At 38.6% G+C, this 20,722-nt stretch overlaps 1 protein-coding gene across 2 annotated transcripts in view; it reads right to left on the reverse strand.

The window, feature by feature from the left end:
• Positions 1-20,115, reverse strand: part of WDR11 (WD repeat domain 11) — a 69,668-nt gene extending 49,553 nt beyond the window's left edge. For both annotated transcript variants that reach the window (XM_030334538.2, XM_030334539.1), the window contains exons 1-10: positions 19,999-20,115; positions 19,058-19,169; positions 13,645-13,798; positions 12,532-12,705; positions 10,315-10,501; positions 7,669-7,834; positions 7,129-7,243; positions 5,898-6,093; positions 5,498-5,601; positions 1,878-2,054 (exon numbers count right to left, since the gene is read on the reverse strand). In XM_030334538.2, the coding sequence (XP_030190398.1) occupies positions 1,878-2,054; positions 5,498-5,601; positions 5,898-6,093; positions 7,129-7,243; positions 7,669-7,834; positions 10,315-10,501; positions 12,532-12,705; positions 13,645-13,798; positions 19,058-19,169; positions 19,999-20,084 (1,471 nt within the window). In that variant the 5' untranslated portion in view covers positions 20,085-20,115. The remainder of the gene's footprint in view (positions 1-1,877; positions 2,055-5,497; positions 5,602-5,897; positions 6,094-7,128; positions 7,244-7,668; positions 7,835-10,314; positions 10,502-12,531; positions 12,706-13,644; positions 13,799-19,057; positions 19,170-19,998) is intronic.
• Between the last annotated feature and the right edge of the window lie 607 nt (positions 20,116-20,722).

The raw sequence follows: 20,722 nt of genomic DNA on the forward strand, positions 1-20,722 counted from the left end.
GAGCTTCTTCTACAATAGAAATCTCAGATCCTGGGGCGCCTGGGTGTCTCAGTCGGTTAAGCATCCAAATCTTGATTTCAGCCCAGGTCATGATCTCACGGGTTTGTGAGTTCGAGCCCCACATCAGGCTCTGTGGTGACAGTGTAGCGTCTGCTTGAGATTCTGTCTCCCTCTCTCTCTGCCCTCGCCCTCTCCCCCCCACCCCCTTGCTCACTCGCTCTCCCAAAATAAATAAAAATAAACTTAAAAGAAGTTGTAAAAAAAAATTTTTAAAAATAGAGAAATCTCAGATCCCGACTCAGCTCTTATTATTTAGCTGTGCCAAGAAGTAATTTTCTCCAAGAAATTGACCAAATCCTATTTCACAAATTAGGTATACTGACACTGTACATGCACGTCCATATAATGTACACTGACAAATTCCAATTAAAATTTCTATAAGAGGCTTAATAGTTTCTGAAGCAAAAACTAAATATTTGATTTACATAAATGTGGACACATGTACACACAGACTACCAAACCTTAAAACGCAAACCACTTTTGGAAGACAGTGATAGGAAAAATGGGAAAATCAGAACACTGACAAATAGAATTACTCCAGTGAGCCTTCAGTACTCACAAGTCAACTGTTAGCTGAGACGCTGAGACATCCTAGCAACAAAATAACTGTGGGTCAGGTTTTCATTTTAGGATAAAAAAAAAAAAATCACAAATCGTGTTACAGGCCCAGAGTGAAAGCCAGAAGCCAACCAACAGCCTCTGAAGAAAAAATGTTGACAATTTCAAATGAATATACTTTTTGAAATTAAAGAGAAATGGACTTTAACCTTATATACTTAATAGCAAATTAAAATTTGCTTTCCTCTATAAAGGAAGTTAGGTTACTCACATTACTATAAGTTAATGTGACAGCAAGTTGAAACCCAGACCAATTTTCTATCTATACTACAAAACTTTGCAATTTCAACCCAAAAGGCAAATCTTATTTTAGAGAGACCACAGTCACTTTAAACAACATTTCATACACAATTCATACCAGATGAAGAGCACTGCTATCATTAAAATACTAGCTGTGATTATGTTATTCATTAACAAAAACCCAAAACAAAACGACATGCACAGAATAAGCCTTGGGTAGTCCAAAAGAAGACAAGGAATCTGGATTCAGCATCACACAGGGATTATCCTCTTAACATTTCAGAAAGATACCCATTGTGTCAGGGGCTCTATCACCCAGGGTCAGGTGGAGGAGTGAACACTGCGATCAAAATGAATGAATAGGGGCGCCTGGATGGCTTGGCAGGTTCTTGGTTTGGGCTCAGGTCATGATCTCACAATTCATGAGTTCTAGCCCTACATTGGGCTCCACACTAACAGTGCAGGGCCTTCTCGGGATTCTCTCTCTCTGCCCCTACCCTGTGCTCACACTCTCTCTCTCAAAATAAATAAACTTAAAAAATTTTTAAATTAAATTAAATGACTAAAAAGGGTGGCTTAAAAGGACAGAAAAAAGAAAAAAAATGTTAAGTTTATTTTTATTTTGAGAAGAGATAGAGAGCAAGCAGGGAAGGGGCACAGAGAGAGGGAGACAGAATCCCAAGCAGACCCCACGCTGTCAGCAGAGCCTGATGAGGGGCTCAGACTCACACAGTGAGAGATCATGACCTGAGTCGAAGTCAAGAGTTGGACTCTTAACTGACCGAGCCACCCACGCGCCCCAAGAAGCAAAATACTTTAAGATGTGTATATACGTGATTTCACTGGGCCTCTTCGTCCTTATCCTCAAAGAAAGGATTTTCCAGTAACCAGCAAACTTAAATGTCTTATAAACGAAAGGAGGCACGAAGGACTAAAAAAAGAACAGGTCCAATACGCACCAACAGCAAGCAGTGGCTGATACACCTTGATGTTTTTTGTGGTCAGCGGCGGGCACATGCGGATGGCGAACTGAGGTGAGGGCAGCCCTGAAAGCAGTCCCGTCAGCAGGAACCTGAGGTGCACTTCCTGCAGAACGGGGCTTTTAGGATGCTCCTCCCCGGCGATGGCGCTTTGTCCTGATCGGTAATCAAAAATACAAACATATTCATTATAACGTATGCTGAAAGGTAAAGAAACTTTTCAGTGGAAATACTCTTCAGACCTACAGGGTATCGCGCAGCACCCGAGGGGCTACAGCTGAACAGTGGTTCTGTACTTGGCTATGGGACTTAAACCGCACCGTCTACCATCTCAGAGGACAGACCACTCCGGAGTACTGCTGTCCGGACTTCGGGGACCTGTCATCTAAGAAGCATGATTTCAGCCTGAGTTCCGGGTACGAGGACACCAAACAAAGCCAATGAGGGAACCTGGGTTCGAGAGCAGCTTCTACGGAGTGGGATATTGCAGTACATTCCCACCTTACCTCCTGCCTTTTTAAAGGGTTGCTTTTCAAACTGATGCACTTGCTCAAGTATACATAAAATAGTAATCGCCAACTGCAGGTTCAAAGAACCCATCTAGATTTCTAATGGGAAATCTTAGTGTGTCAATGTAATTATAAAATTTAAGCCTTATAATTAAATACTTCATATATAAACATATAAAATAACATATATGAATAAGTTATATATGTTACATACAAACATGAGAATATATGTTAATATATGGTATAAATAATGTGTAAACTGTCATGGTTGACAGTTAGATGGGCATTATTTTCAGATATAGCATTTATACTTAGGTTATTAAGTCTCAAACTAAATAGATTCGGTAAAACCATTTTAACAAAACGTGAATATGAAGAGTACAACAAAATCAAGACCACTCACTAAAAAGAGTATAATATACAAATTTTCTTCCTATAAACCACTACTGAATACCGGGACATAGTCGTCAAGAACACATAATAAAGGATACATGAGTGTGGGTGTGTGTAGACACATACACATACATATGTATGCACACACCACACATACACTGTGAAAGGGGAAAATGTAAATAATTACTGTAAGTGGATGATGGGACTCTGAATGTTGACTATAACTTTCTGAAGCTATAAAGTCGTTTTAATAAAGCGACACTTTAAAATTCATAAGACGTACAGGAAAAATGGCCATCAATTTAATCCAAATAAAATGATCCCTTAAGATCAGTGATACAATTGATATCAGCCTTTGGTAACAAAAAACAGAGTCTAAAGGAATGTGAAGTTCAACATATAGGTACCATGTTTACCAACCCTCTGTAGCTTGGAGTTGACTTCTGAGAATGGCCATATTTTTCTTCAAACTTCTCCCATAGAGGCAATTCACAAGGTAGGGCAGATTAGGTCTTAAAAAGCAGCAGGCTTTACCCAATGAATATAAATCAGGCCTCTGTATTTAAATGAATTGCTTTCAATTATCACTAAGGACATAGTGAATTTCAAATTAAAAGTTTAATTAAAAGTTTTAATTAAAATGTTTTCAAGTAACAAAGCTTTATTTATTTAATGCTTTTAAATCAACTACATTGTCAGGAATTGTATACAATCCGTATCCTTTTGTCTCTTAAAAAAATGTAATTTATATCACTTAGATACCTAAACAGCATGAAATTTCAGCCTCCTGTGGGCTTCATATTACTGATTAGTTCTATGCATGAGTGTTTATAATTCTTTTCACTTTAATATTTTATATTAAGTGAAGACAAGGTCAATTAACTCAGCAAACTGTGTTACTGACAAAATGAATTCTGCAAAACAAGTATGTGTCTAAACTTCCTCATATGGATTATGTTTGGAAGATGAGGAGAAAGAATTTTAAATATACAAGTTAGTGTCATTGAGCAAAAGGATTTTGCAAGTGGGAAGAATCGTGAGAAAAGCAAGGCCTGGAGAAGTCAGGTCTTGCCTAAGATCACAGTAGAGCAGCCAGGACTGGAGGTCATGGCCAAGGAGCAGATTCCAGACCGGGTGACTGGGCTCACATGGGGGCTCTTCCACTTACTGGCTGTGTGGTTTGGGACAAGTTTTTTAAATCTCTCTGGGTCTCAGTTCCCACTAACATAAAATAGAAATAAGAATAGTATTACCCACCTTGCAGGGTTATTAAGGTAACATGCAGGGCATTTAGCACAGCACCAATAAATGTCATCTCTGATTTAAAAAAAAAATTTTTTTTAAACTTTTATTCATTTTTGAGAGACAGAGCACAAGTGGGGGAGGGGCAGAGAGAGAGTGAGACACAAAATTCGAAGCAGGCTCCAGGCTCCCAGCTGTCAGCACAGAGCCCAACGTGGGGCTCGAACCCACAGACCGTGAGATCATGACCTGAGCTGGGTGTCAGATGCTTAACCAACTGAGCCACTCAGGTGCCCCAAATGTCATCTCTGATTAAAAAGATTAATAAAGGAGGAGTGCCTGGGTAGCTCAGTTGGTTAAGCATCTGACACCCAGCTCAGGTCATGATCTGATGGTCCGTGGGTTCCCCTGCTTGCGCTCTGTCCCTCTCTCTCTCTCTCTCTCTCTCTCTCTCTCTCAAAAATAAATAAATGTTAAAAAAAAATTTTTTTAAAGATTAATATGGTAATGTTCTTTCTAGTATAATCATCATCAGCATTAAAAAAAAAACCTACTAAATAATATCAATTTTACAAATAACGGTACAGAAAATCCTTTATGAGCCAGAGCCACAATTTTCAAAGAATTAGACATCAAAACTCCTTGGCATAGTTATAATTTCTAGTTGTACAATATTTGAAATCATAAATCCTCATTCTTCCTCTAGTATATACTGACCCTATAATACTTAAATAACTCTGAAACAATATTTTATCTGTAATTAAATATTTGTTGAAAGAATCCCCAACATGAAAATTTTAAAATGTACATCAAAATGTTTAAAACAACCTTTTTCTAAAACTGCTCACTTTGTTCCTTCAACAAATGTATACTGCACATCTTGAATGTACAAGGCTCTTTGCTGAGTGCTCAGGATACAAAGTGGAATCAAACACTGACCCAAACTTACAGGGTTTATAATTTACGGGAGGAAACAAAATCACTACAATCAACCGACCACTGTTAGGGACCACAAATGAAGACCATTTAGGTCAGGCTAGGGAGACTAAAGAAAGCAACACTCGAGCTGAATCTTGAATTAGGAGTAGCAGAAAGGGAGAGAAAGAAAGTATGTGTTCAGAGTGAAGGGACCAGCCAGCATGAAGGCCCTGGGGAGGTAGGGCAGGACTCAGCACAGACTACATCTGGCATTCGGGGGCCTAATGTCATCCCCTTCATTTAAATCAGAATCTCTCATGAATGAACATTTTCTAATTCTAATAACTGTAATGCTCATCTAGGCTTTTATGCTTAAATATTTCATACTCTCGGATTTATTGAGGGAAGAATGATTCCACATTTTAGTTTTCTCAAGTATTAACTTTGACTTTATAATAATTGCAAACCAGAGACTATTAATTTTGCCCTTCAAGAAGAATACCTAACCTAAACGTTAGAGGAAAGAAAATAGCTTACCAATCATGTTGTCTAAGGAGAGGTCTGGGAGTTTATTCTGTAGCACTCCTACAGGAATTCCACAGAAAGACACTGGTGAATATAAAGGTGACACACCAGAACTACTGCAAAGACATAACAATTACATGATTTCACATATTTAAAACCGACGTCACATTTCAGTAACTCAAATTACCATTTTCGGATCATGGCATTCTCCCCACTTTTACAGTACTTATTAATCTTACCCATAGGCAAATTTCCCTGGCAGATTTACACAATTCCCTGATAATCTAAAGTCTGAATTCTCACTTTAAAAATATTTTCTGTAGGAATGAAAGTCCCTGCTATTTTCATATGATTCTGGTAATCTTTCAAAAAGAGGAAACAAACCAGAAAATGATCCCGTTGATTCATTTACCTGTTCCGTGAGCTTCGGTTACAAACAGCAGACTTCAGCTCCCATATCATGACCCTGCCGTCACTCACAACGAGGGCAGCTGCATTCTCATTGATAGGACAACACACCATACTGAAGGGACGCACGGTTTTTGTCACCCTGATGGCATCGCATTGGCTTCGTAAATCATAGGTAAGTTCCTGGACAGGATCTGGATCTTAACACAGTATTGTTTTCTTTTAAATGGCAGAAAACAACCGCAGCAGTATCACTACTATTTAGTTCAAATCAAACCTCAACTAAAAAGAACATCATTCCTTCACTAGTGCAGAGTCTGTCACACATGCCTTCTCTCTTTACAATTACTACTAATTTCAGAATACAAATATAATTCATTTAACGACGGTCTACGCCAAGTTTAATTTCCAAAATAAAAACTATAATCAATATGGCTTGTTTTTTAATATTTTTAAAAAAGAAAATAACTTTGAAAAAGGATCAACAGTGATATGATTAAGTAACGTACAGTACACTATAGAGCATCATAATTTACAGTGGTCTATATAATGAGCCCGAAAATAATGGCTCTCTACAAAAGATGTGAAAGTCACCTTTGCCTTTATGTAGTACATCACTTTACAAAACACCGCTTTCATTCCCCAGGAGAAGACTGAAAATGACAACTGAGTACCCTGGTGACTTATTAACCCATGTCATTTTACAATGGAAATGCCTAAAGCAGAGGTGAAGTCAGGGAGTGTAATAACAAAGGTATTTTACTGGGTCTACTTGTGCTGAAGAAAAATTCACAAAGATAATACCTACTTGGTTCATGGATACAACTGAGAAGGAATTACAAATCATTACTTTCTTTGCTGTGTAGGACGAACACTATTGTAACACCAAGAGATGAATCTTGGGCTTGCGCTTTTTTATGCCCCATATTGTGACCATATTCTACTTTTTTTTTTTTTTAAGTTTATTTATTTCGAGACAGAGACAGCATGAATGGGAGAGGGGCACAAGAGAGAGAGAGAGACAGAGAGACAGAGAGAGAGACAGAGACAGAGACAGAGAATCCCAAGCAGGTTCTGTGTTGTCAGTATGGAGCCCGATCCAGGGCACAACCATATACTACCTTCTCAAGGCCAGGATTACCATTAACTCTATGCTTTGGCTGGCATCTGCCACATGAAGGTTTATGAAATTCTAAAGAAAAATACATTAATATTATTCTGAGATATAAACTCACCTGGCTCCTCATTTGAAGTGGTAAAAATGCTGTTATAAGATCTTCGAACACGTAAAGTTATGCAACCATTTTCATGTAGGCAAAATAAACCATCTCGTTGAAAGCAGGGTATTACCTTTAAAAAGATAATATAATCATTTTTAAAACACAATAGATTAAAGAGTATATACTGGGAAGCTCAGAACTCATATTTAGAGAATATGTGCAAAAGAAAAATAAAAGGAAAACAAAAATACACACATAATCTCCAAGCTTTAAACTAAATGAACATTCAAAAACTCCACTTGTATACATAAAAAATTTGTCTTTGTCTAGGTAACTTAAATAGTTCAATACTTATCTCCAGACCAGTCAGAAGAATTTCTAGGGTAAATCAAACCAATTGAAAGTGTAGAAAAATCGGAATATACGACAACATTGTTAATTTCTAAATAAACAGAAAAGAGAAGGTGGAACTAAGGACATTGCTACGATTATGTTTTTTCTTTCTATAACATTCATAATCAACTTTTGGGGATGTAATTTATAAATCACAGATACCTGCAGAAATGGAACTCCCGTTCGTTCTATTGCAATCACACCCACTGTTTGATTCACCTCAAGGTCAAGGATTAAAATCTCTCGAGGATAGAGTAACAACATGTGATTTCTTTTGGAAGGCAGATATGCCAACTGAAGGCAGTCATTGAGAGTTATAAATTCAGCACTGCAAAAAGTAAATGTATTTTAGGCATCAAGAAATGAGTCAAAGACTTTATTCATATCAGAAAAAGCTAATAAAATACTGAATTTTGTCCTTTCCACAGAACTGTCAATGTGAATGTACAATTGTTTCCTGAAATGACCAACAGGGACTAGCATCTAAAATTATTTCTCTACTACGTGCCAAAATCCAAATTTATGACAACAATATTGCATAGATTAGAGACATTTCTAAATTTCTGAAAAATTTAAAGTACGAAGTCTGTAAGACGGTAGGTGACAAAACTGTACTGGCATTCATAAGAGAGTTTTATTCACTTATTTAAAAGTTTTAAATTTTGTTTACTTTAGAGAGAAAGAGAGCATGAGTGAGGGGAGAGGGGCAGAGAAGGGGAAGAGAATCCCAAGCAGGCTCCATGCTCAGTGTGGAGCACCACACAGGGCTCGACCCCACGACTCTGGGATCACAACCTGAGCCGAAACCGAGTCAGATGCTCAACCGACTGAGCCACCCAGCCGCCCCAGTAGTTTTATTTTTATTTTGCAATTAGAAGCACCAAACAGGGGCACCTGGGTGGCTCAGTCAGTTAAGCATCCGACTCTTGACTTTGGCTCAGGTCATGATCTCACGGTCCGTGGGCTAGGGCCCCACGTCGGGCCCCGAGCTGAGAGTGAAGCCCGCTTGGGATTCTCTCCTCTCTCCCCAGCTCGTGTGCTCTCTCTCAAATATTAAAACAGAAAAAAAAAAGGTACCAGACAGATTGCTGAAATCAAGACTCAGCATCAAAACAAAAATAATTCGGCCAATGAGGGCCCCTGGATCAGGAGTCAATGAACTATCTGTATGGCCTTGGGCAAGTCACTTCCCCTCTGCCTTCATTCACTTTTAAGTGGTCTTAAATCTTTTTTGAAACAAAGTAGGGCATCATATTCACTTATCACAGCATTTTCTTCTGTGTAAATAAAATCAATAAAACTATATAATGATTGCAGAAGACTGTTCAAGAGACTCAAGAATCATTTTAGTCGTTTGTGACTTGCATATATTTAATCACAACTTTTCATATTAAACATATTTAAATAGGAATAAACATATAATTATGTGCTATTTTCCTTTTCTATAATGATTAAAACGTTTTAAATTAAAATAAAGTTAGACTAGAGGACTAGAAGAGGGACACAGCTTGCATTAAAATCCTGGCTCTGCCATTTCCTAGTTGGGCAAGCTTGAGGAACATATTTCAAACAATGTGGAAGTCAATTTCCTCACTTATAAAATAGGCACCGTAATGCTGCCCAGAACTGTAGTTGGATATGTAATGATGGATGTGAATGCACCTGGAGTGGTTCTATTCGAAGGGACTAGGAATTCATTTCCCCAAATCATAACATAAAACAATTCAGACTTCAAAAGATGTATTTACAACACAGAATCAAACAAAAAAAAATAGAAAATTCTCTTAAGGCATTTAAGGAACAATCTTAAATTATTTCGGCACAGGGTGGGGGATAAATTAGTGAACGTAATCAGCCTATGGCTGAATACATAAAAATGATACTTATATATATAAATTCAGAATATATTTGTAGAGCTATTTGTATTTTAGCATATATTTTTCAGGTAATTAACCATAAAATCTAGAGAGAATAATTTTAGCACATTAAAAATAAGAGCCTTTTTAAAATGAATGCCAAAAAACTGCCAAAGCAATAAAAATATAAGAACGATCATAGCTCTCTAGGGGAAAAAAGGACTAAAATCTATTTCTAATGCATAAAATTAGCTACTTAAAATAAAATTTTATTCCGTTCCAATTTCTGAGATAAACAACAGGTAGTATTTACCAAATAAATGCTTGCTAAGTATCAGCCACTACATTAAGTACTTAAGTTATTGTATCTATTAATCCTTACAACGACCATCTAAAATCCTTTAGAACACTGTTTTAGAGATTGGGAGACTGAAATCTGAGCAACATTAAAGAATTTTCTGAGTCACACAGCTATACTGTTCCCTAGAATCCTGGCCCTTTACCAGTATAGGAAACATCTTCACATGTGTAAGAGAAACACACATATTTTAGCAGCTAATGAGACTGCACGGCATTTAAGTCAGGAAAATATATTTAAAATGAAAATCCAGCTTTTTCCCCCAAATTTTTAATGTACTCAACAGCCAACTTTAAAATCTTCATCTTATACTTTCAGAGATAAAAAAAACTGAAGTCAAAAACTGTGATCTGTAAAAATTAGTGGGGGAGAGGTTAGCACAATGAATAGAAATGAAGGAACCATGTTTAATGCAGAATCTCCTCTTTGGGGAAGAGACAGAACATTCTCCTCCTGTAAATTCAAAACCAGAAATAAGAAAGGGGGAGGTAAAGAAGAAAACCAGTATAAGTACATCTTCAAAAATGATGCTGCATGAATGGATGGCAGATACACGGTGAATAGATGGTTATTAGTTTTACACTTGTAACTTACCTAGGTTTCTCTTGAGTAATTAAGATTTTTACTTTATTAAGAGCCTTCTTGGCCCCTGTGGCTGCAGCCAGCTTGTTATGAGCTGGACTGGAGTGTGGGCTGGATATGTAAACTTTTTTCCCAGGGCCCGAGGGAGGCTTGGCTGGAGAGAAGTCTGAGATGAATACAATACCCTCGCTGGTGAGTACTATATTGAGAGAAGCAAAACTCTGATTAAAGTTTAATCAAGTTTAGCGCAGAGTTTTATTCCAATACAAGCCTGAAAGCAAGGTAATGATAATTTTAGTAATATAGAACTGGCAGTGTAATGTAGTCATAACATAACTGGAATGTTCTCCAAGTTGAAGTCAAACAGGTGGTCCATTACAATTCATCGGAGGCCTCCAAGCTCAGTGTTTTAAATTAATGTTTTATATTAAAACGATACCAGACGGTTGCCGGCAGAAAGAACAAATGTTTGTTCTTCCAAATAAATTCAGTGCACGGACTTTCATTAAAAACCTTTCTTCATTATATCCGTTAACTTCAAAATCCAAAGACTTTTCAGAATATAAAATTCACAGACGAAAAAAAAAATCCCATATATAAGAGACTCTACATATCACACGTAGCTAAGTTCAAATATTTGATGTGTTATTAATTTTTTATGATTATCACGAGCTACTCAATCTAAATATATTTCTTTTTTCTTCTGGAGCATCGGACTGAACCTCAGGAAATATGAAAGAGTATTCTTTTTCTCCTTATATCTAGAGTAAAAATAGAGTGCCAACAATGGCTTACTAAATGAATGTACAGGAAACAGAAGTATTCAAGAAGGCAGCACCACATTTACCAACACAAATTATGCCTTTTTATACTGAAAAATAATCTCCCTCCAAAACTGGGGCCGTTACAAGGATATCTTAACAGAGAAATCTTGTCTACCCTGGCTTCCTGCAGACAGTGAGGCTGCCTTAAGCACAGAGAGCAAAGAAGTATTCAAGAGTTATGACAGCCTTAGCACATTCAATAGGAGTAAATCAAAGATGTTGGGTGAACTGAAGCTTTGAAATATACAGTGCTTTTATCAACCAAATTACAGAGATGCAGTAAGTTAGCCTGAGGCCTTATCTCCTTTTCAGATGACAGAACTCACTTTCCAAGGTCTCATTCATTCCCCATTTTTATGATGCCCTCCCTCCCCGAGTCGACCAGCTAACGCAGCCCTCCCCTGCGTCCCCACGGCACCACACAAACTAGGCAGAGAGTTCGTGTAGGCACATGATCATATACACAGATAGAAACATGCAAAGCCTAACCACACACTACTGGAGCTCCATGGCCACACTGCCCATTTGTTTCTGTTTGTACACCCTTCTCTTCCTTCTCCGACACACAAATATACACTCAGTAAGAACACACGCCAATAGATAAAAGTCAGAACTCCGAGTCATTCAAATTCAGGGAAAACATTCTTTACCGCAGCTAATTCCCTTACCTCTCCAGTTTTTGATCAAATATCAAAATGAAGTCTATTCTGACCACTTTGTCTAATCTGACAACCTGCCCATCCCACCCCCCCTTCCCCTTCATTTCCTTTATGCCTGGCATGTAGTGATAACTCAAGAAATACCTGTCAGATACTGAATAAGGAATCTCTCCTAAATCATTTAGTTACAAAAATACATGTCTGACAACAACTCTAGTTTTTAGATCAGCAGCTCAGTGAATTATCAAAAGCGCACTGGCAAAAACAACCTCTGCAAGAAAAAATCCCCTTGGGCTTATTCTGTTCCTCACATGCGTCTGTTTACGGCACTCAAGACACATTGGCATGAATTTAAACGGTTTTTTTAAAAGAGGAACTGAATTTGGCCACATACTAAATGAAACTCTTGACTCAGGTTCTTTAAATGTTCCTAGAAAAACAAATTTAATTAAGCCTGAATTAGCATAGCCCAGCAACTCCCTCTCCCTGGCTAATCTAATTCTATTTACGAATTCAACACAGTGAAGGTACAGCTTGCTGATTTAAATTTCTAACCATCAAAATACTTGCAAATGATACGAGATTATGATTTAGTGTCTGTATTAGGAGCTGCAGATATATGGACTTCTCCGCTTTGCTCAGTTGTTTTCACTTTATAGATGTACGATGCGGGTTGTGCATATTTTACGTATATAGTATTAACTATATTATGAAGAACTCATTTTCCACCAGAGACTACTACTCACAAGTTAAATGTGAGGGATCAAAAGGGTCAAAAGAAAAAGAAAGAATGTTATCTGCATAGCTCTTCTTCCACAGTTTGGTGCCGGTATCTGCGTTCCAAAGCACAATATAATTTGGTGGATGGATAGCAAGTAGTAAATCTCGGGAAGCATCTTGATTCCACAACCACTGAACATCTGTAAAGACCGGATAAAGGCAAAATTCAGAAATCACTTCAGAACTCTTGGCTAATGTATTCTTGACATTTACTTTGTTTTGTTTTGTTTTGTTTTTCATAATCCTTAAAATCCCAACTTCCCTTCTCCCTATGTTGCATATATGGGTATTTATGCGAAGAATGAACAGAGAAAGTGCAATTTTATATAAAAATGAGCTGTCTGGACAGTAGAACCTCAAGGTCAACATTTTCAAATTACTTCAAAGAAAATACAAGACAGTTTTCACTAGTCATTACTTAAAACTTTGTGTCTTAGACTGTGCTGGCCATGATCAAGGTCATATTCTCCTAACATTTTTGTGGAATTACTTAATAGAACTTTGCAGAGTTTCAGGTTTATTCTCACAATAATAAACAATAAACATCTAGTTCAGCACCTAGTACAAAACACTCGACAAAATATTTTTAAATGAATTTTTAAAAAATTCATTCAGTCAGGAAAGCCACTCAGTCAAAGCCTGGAATCTAAAGAATACCATATTGGTTTTAAGTCAGTAACATAAACAAACAAATGATCTATAGGCAAATGAAAATAAAATGTGGATAATCTCTATTAATAGAAAGTAAGCACTGAGGGCTAATTCAAAATAGCAGTTCAGCCAAGTTTACGTCTGTTATAGCTTAGATTACAATATTGTTTATAGCAGCTTCATTTTTCTCATCATGCTTGACTGAAGTCAATGTTAAAATCAGCACAATTTACAGAAGCACAGATCAGCTGAGATTTGAGGAAACGTACAGAAATACACTGATAAGGAAAAGAAAGCTAGATTCAGGTCAATAGAACAGGCTAAACACAATCAAGCGTTAACTGGAAAGTGATGGAATTAAAGGGGGAAAAACCATTCTAAGAGTAAGTGTATTAACACAAACACAGCGGAGCACAGACTTTCCTCACCCTGAATAGGTTTGGCATGCTCTTGGATCTCACACTGAGCTACTCCCGCTGCTACATCCCAAACGATGATCTTTCCATTGACATCAGCAGAAGCTAAGCGCAAGGAATATGGTGAGCCAATGTTATGGTGATAGTTTTCCCTGGCCCATTTAACCTAGTATCAAGAAGAAATCAAATCAAGTAAATACTTGTACTGGATGAAACTAAACACAATTTTCATAGAACATCAACCAGAACCCCAACTACAGTCTGCACTATGTTACAAAAATATTTAGAAAGAATAAACAGGAAACTGGTTTCTGTCTCAAAAATCAGACTTATTATTTGTGATGTTTTTTAAGTTGCATTGCAATCATAAGATCTAATCATGACAAGACATCTAAAATCCTAAACTGCTAAGCAGAATGGTTTTCCACATTCTCCTCTCCTAATTAAAAGGAGAAAACTTAGAAAGACCAAAGCCTTGCAGAGAAAAAAATAGGAAAAAATAAAAGCAAGCAAAAAACCTCTAACTGTCCTTTTTCTAAAATTGGGGAAAAAAATGTTAATTTTTCCTCTTTAAGAAAAAAAAAAAAAAAGAAAGAAATGCTTCATACCTCAAGCAACATCTTAAGAGAGGAATTTTTAAAATAAAAACCACAAGAATTCTGGCACAAATCAGGTTAATCCTGAGCATTAAATACCGATGGTTAGAGACAGGAATAAAACATATGGTCTTCATTTTGCCCGAAGCCATGGCCTTCCAAGGCCACGATCTCTCCACTGTCCTAGCTCAGCATCCAGCTTGTTTTCTTCAAAGGATTTTCCAAACAACAATTGGTAATTGCTTTATTTACCCTGTTCTGACCTATATCACCAACCCATGAATTGTAAGCTCCACGGGGCAGGATCACACAGGGCTCAGTCATATTGCTATCCCCAGACCTTAACACAGTGCCAAAGCTAGTGCTCAGCAAGTATGTGTTTAATAAATGAACCCAAATGCCACAGAATCTTCCAATATATACATACATAAACATATGCATATAGATACTTGTGCGTATATATACGTAAACACACGTTTATGCCTAATGCTAAGGCAGGGAAGTATGAAACCAATTCCTACAGCATTCACGAAAAAGATAGCAACATTTCCTGAACTTTAGTGTCGAGAAGGCTTAAAATTCTATTGTAATACATCTTTTCCTCAGACCAGAATTTTTTTTAATAAAACATATCTGTATAAATGTGTACGAGCATACATGTTTGAATGTGCATTTATGTGTATATTTTTGTGTGTATACAGTCAGGACTCATTATTTGCAGATGCTGTGTGAGTTTGCCTCCTCACTGAAATTGATGCTTTTATTTAAAAAAATCAGTATTTGCAGGGCTTTCACTGTCATTCACAGACACATGCACAGGGGTGAAAATTCCCACATAAAATGTGCTTGTTTCAGCTCTCATAACGCAAACAAGCGTTTTTTTTTTTTTTAATTTACTTTTTAATTTACATCAAAGTTAGTTAGCATATGTGATATAATGATTTCAGGAGTAGATTCCAGGGATTCATCCCCTCTGTATAACACCCAGTGCTCACCCCAACAAGTGTCTTCCTAATGCCCCTTACCCATTTAGCCCATCCCCCCTCCCACCACCCCTCCTTCAACCCTCTGTTTGTTCTCTATAGGTAAGAGTCTTTAACGTTTTGTGCTTTTTCTTGAGGATTTCATTGTTCAAATTCAAAATGGTCCCCAAGCACAGTGCCCAAGTGCTATCTAGTGGTCCCAAGCCCAAGAAGCTGTGATGTGCCTTCTGGAAAAAACACGAGATAAGCTCTGTTCAGGCATGAGCTTTACTGCTGCTGGCTGTGAGCTCAATGTTAATGAATCAACAAAAACACATATGAAACAAGGTTATATACTGATCAGTTGATGAAAATGTTATGACAGGAGGCTCACAGGAACCTAACCTGTATTTCCTCTAGAAGTAATCAACATTTCAGTATTCACCAATTTCAGCGTTTGCATCAACTTTACAGAATAAAACTATCATAGATAAGAATTGACCTTATGCATGTATTTAAGTGCTTGAATTCCATTTATGTAAATGCCAAGCAGTGTGTGTGTGTGTGTGTGTGTGTGTGTGTGTGTGTGTTTAAAATCACCTAGATATATCCTAATCTAACTGCTAAAACTAAGGATAAGGAGAAAATCTTGAAGGCAGCCAAATGAGAAAACATACATTGCATGAAGAGAAATAAAGATAAGAATTTCTCTCAGAAGTTATGCAACGCTGTGTGTTTGAGTTTGCACATACAGTGTAATATCTTTAAAGCATTATAAGAGAAAAAAACTGATGAAATACCTTTATAGACAAATAAAAGCCAAGAGAATCATCCTATATTAGACATATACCTCAAGAACTTGAAGGAATTTCTTCAAGCAAAGGGAGTATAATACCAGACTGAAACACGGATCCACACAAAGAAGTGAAAACTCCAGAAATGCCAAAAAGATTGGAGAGTAGGTGAGAGAGAGAACCTATTTTTCTCAAAATAAAACCCTGTACCTAACCTCAGACTTAACAGTGAAAGACTGAATGCCCTCCCCCTGGGCTCAGGAACAAGAGTATTTTCTCACCATTCCTATTCATTATAGTAGAGGTCCTAGCCAATGCAATATGAATATGACGAGAAAAAAAATAGAAGACATAATAGATTATCAATGAAAAAACTAAACTGTTATCTGCAGATAACATGACTATGTAAAAAGTGTCCCCAGAGCTACTAGGTCTAATGAGTTTAATAACAAGATCACAGGATACAAGGCATCTGAATTTTCCCTACTTCACATTATATATAAAAATTAATTCAAAATGGATTATGAATCTAAATCTAAGAGCTAAAACTTTAGAATTTCTTAGAGGAAAACAAAGGTGTAAATTTTAATAACAGAAAAAACAAGAAAAAATGGACATATTGGACATCAAAATTAAAAACTTTCAGGTTTGGGGCACCAGGGTGGCTCAATCGGTTGAGTGTCCAACTTCGGTTCAGGTCATGATCCAGTTTGTTCGTGAGTTCAAGCCCTGCACTGGAGCCTGGAGCCTGCTTCAGATTCTGTGTCTCCCTCTCTCTGCCCCTTCCCTGCTCATTCTCTGTCTCTCAAAAATGAATAAACGTTAAAATAATAATAATAATAAAAAAACTTTCATGTTTTATGGGACACCATCAAGAGAGTGAAAGACAACTTACAGAACGAGGGAAAATATTTACTAACCATATGTCTCCTAAGAGACATCAGCTGATGAACACACCTGTAGAATATATAAAGAATTCTAATAACTCCATAAGAAGATAATACAATTTTAAAATGGGCAAAGGACTAAAATAGACACTTCTCAAAGAAGATATACAAATGGCCAATTAACACAGGAAAAGATGAAAAGTTGTCCAACATCGTTAGTCACTAGGGAAATGCACGCCAAAACCACAATGAGAACCACTTCATACCCAGGAGGATGGCTACAATCAAAAGGACAGAGACAAACCAACATCGCTGAGGACGTAGAGAAACTGGAATCCTCATATACTGCTAATAGGAATGTAAAATGGTGCAGCCTCTTTGGAAATAGTCTGGAAGTTCCTATACAAGTTAAACACAGAGCTACCATATGAGTCAGCAATTCCACTCCCCAGTATGCACCCAAGAGAAATGAAAACACATGTTTGCATGAAAACTTATACATACATGTTCATAGCAGCATTATTCCTAATACCTAAAAAGTGGGAAATACCCATATGTCCATCAATACATGTGGTATACTCAGAGTGGAATACTCTTCAGCAATAAAAAGGAACGGAGTACTGAAACGTGCTAAAACATGGATGAACCTTGAGTGAGAGGTGAAAGAAGCTAGGCACAAAAGTCCACATATTGTTATTACTTCATTTATATGAAATGTCTAGAATAGGCAAATCTACAGAAACTATTTTACTGGATGCCTAGGGATGAGGAAACGAAAGATTAGAGGCAGCTACTAATAGGTACTGGGTTTCTATTCAGTGATGAAACTGCAGCGATGGCTACACAATTCTATGAACATATTAAAGACCATGGATATTGTACACCATAAGTGGGTGAATTTTATGGTAGGAGTATCTCAATAAAGCTATTACCAAAAACAAACAAACTAAAACCCCCAAACCTCTAGCTCTAATCTTCTCCCCCAAAATTTCAGGTCACTAGAATTCAAAAGTCAAGTGCACCAGGCATCTGAGACTTTGCATGTTGAAAATTTAACTCACTGATTTCATACCTACTCACCTTGTCATAGCAACATCATTCACTTATTCAGAGAGAACTTGGAATCATTCTATAGCTTCGACTCTCCTTAAACTGACTACTATAAAGGCTATCAAGTTGGTTTTTTTTTGGGGGGGGGGGGGTTGGAGAAAATCCCAAGCAGGCTCCACGTTCATGCAGAGTCCCACACGGGGCTCAATCCCACGACCCTGAGATCATAACCTGAGCTGAAATCAAGAGTCAGACACTTAAACCGACTGAGCCACCCAGGCACCCCTATCAAGTTTACTTCTTAAGCAGCTCCTGAATAGGACTCCTTCGTGCCTTGGCTTAATTTTAGGCCCTTCGAATTTCCTGCTAAAATTACAGCAAAACTCTCCTAAACGATCTCCCTGCCCCATCTTGCTTTTTCTCCAAGAAATCCTGCACTGCTGCCAGAGTAAGTTTTCCCAAGATGCCAATAGGACCTTATCAACTGCCTACTTAAAAATCCTAATTCCTTGAGAACCTTGAAACACTTGCAGGAAGGATGAATTTCTCTGGCTGCCTCCTCTTCGATCACCCCTTTAAGCATATCCCCACTTTTAGCCATCTTTACACCCTACTTACCTTTGTGCCTATCCTTCCTTTTTCCTGGGGTGCCTCTCCCCCAATTCCTCACTTGCTAACCACGGGTGACCAGTCCCTAAACTGGAAAGACTTCTGTGACTCTCCCCAGATCCCAAAACTAGGTGATAGGTAGCTCCTTTGTCTTTCCAGAGTTCACTTATCAAACTGTATTTGTGTTTTCATTGTTCCTCATTAGACAATGAATTGCTTGAGGGCTTTCATCTGTAAATGCTTAGCATATGTTAAGTGCTCAAATCTTGGCATATACTAAGTATTCTGGTAAACGGTAGAATTGGTGTTGACTATTAGCTTCAAAATCACCTAAGAGCTAGTATCTAAAAGCTCATCTTGGATTGCCATTAAATCATACATACCCTAGCCTACACCAGAATACCCCGATAAATTATCATATTTAAAAGCTATTCAACATTTATACATATGACTTCATGAGAATCCAGTGGTATTTAAAACTTCTGAATAGACAATACGTTATAGGGTGAAAGCGGAATTTGACTTACCTTGACCACATCAGCTTTATGTTTTTCTAAAACTTGAAGAGTTTGCGCAGTATTGGAATCGATCACTACTACAAGCGAGTGACATCCATAAGCAATTAAACCTTGCCAGCCCCTAACAAAACAGTGACATGAAAACTTAAGTACAAAACACTTAAGTTCTCTCTTGCCAAGAGACATGCTAAAATAAATCGCAAATCTAATATATACTACCATTAACAAATTATTTAAGCATAAAGGTCAGTATTTTACCGTATCTCATTTAAATAAAACATCTAGCTAACTTGAAAATGTTGACATTTGTTTTTCACTTGGATAAAAAAAAAGTTTCTAAGAGACATGCGTATACAGCCGTAAGCATGTGTAAGGCAACACTGGACAGACAGGAGGTTTCAGTCCTCTGGCTAACGTGCCGTACAGAATTTTGCTTTATGCCTCAGGGTTCACGGTCGGAGTTGCGGTGCTGGTTTACAGTGAAAAGGTAAAGGTGAGATGACAGGTAAGGAAACAGGCGCCTCGTCTGGCAAAGCTGTTGAATAGCTACAGGTAAGAAAAAGGTATAAGACACAGAAGGAAGGCACAAATTGGGGAAGAGAAAGTGGGCAGGGGAATTGATGGCGGAGGGAGACCAGCTGGAGGTCGGCGGCGAGGGAAAGAAACGAGAAGGGGATGGGGGCGAAGGTGCGGGGCGAAAGAGCAAAAAGCAAGAACTTGGGAGAAACGGGGCAACTCTGTTTGCACAGGGAGGGTTCGCCCGTGGGGCATTTACTCCTTTTATAGGAACAACAAAAACCCAGCATGAAAAGAAAGTCTCTAGCGTGAAGGCAGCCCCCCCCCCGACTTGGCGAGGCCAAATGAACCAGGGGGGTGAAATCTCTCGTTCTTTCCCCTTCCCCTACACACTCCTGGCCGAGCCCGGCCGCCTCGGAGCGCGGCGCCCTCACCAGTCCACCGCCGCCTTGTTGTGAGCATTGAGGGCCCCGGTGAGGGTGCGCGCAGACACCTTGAAGTTCACCGTGAAGGGCAACATCGCCTCGGCGAAACCCCGGCCCTCGGCGCCCACCCGCAACCCGGAAGCGGCGGCCGCTGCGCTTCCGTTCCAAGCAGAGTCCGGGTGGCTCCTTGAGCGCCGCCGTTTGGTTCCGTCGGATGCAAGGTCCCACCACCTTGGATTTCGCGGTTCAGCCTCCTTCAGGGTCCGGCCGCCCAGGTCCGGGCTGCCTATCCCTGTGGGGGCGGGGCTGCTTTCCATGACGTCTGTTTGCTTTGCCGTGGGGGCAGCATTGGCCTCTGTGCCCTGCTGGAAATCGTGAAAAGCAAGGGCTGAAAGCCCCACTTAGCCTTTCTGACTTTGATCTGTTGATTTAGAATTGCTACCAAATGCCAAGCCCTGTCCTAGGCATCTGCAGTGTAGCCAAGAAGAAACCGTCCCCGCTCTCAAGAAGTTTATAGGACAAACATAGGAATAGGACTGGGATATAGGAATATAAAATGGATAGAATGGATGAGATGAGGGGCGCCTAGATGGCTCAGTCGGCTCAGGTCATGATCTCGCGGTTTGTGAGTTCGAGCCCCACGTCAGGCTCTGTGCTGACAGAGCCTGGAGCCTGCTTCGGATTCTGTGTCTCCTTCTCTCTCTGCCCCTTCCCTAGCCATGCTCTGTCTCTC

The sequence above is a fragment of the Lynx canadensis genome, chromosome D2 (genome assembly GCF_007474595.2).
Source record: "Lynx canadensis isolate LIC74 chromosome D2, mLynCan4.pri.v2, whole genome shotgun sequence".
NCBI lineage: Eukaryota > Metazoa > Chordata > Mammalia > Carnivora > Felidae > Lynx > Lynx canadensis.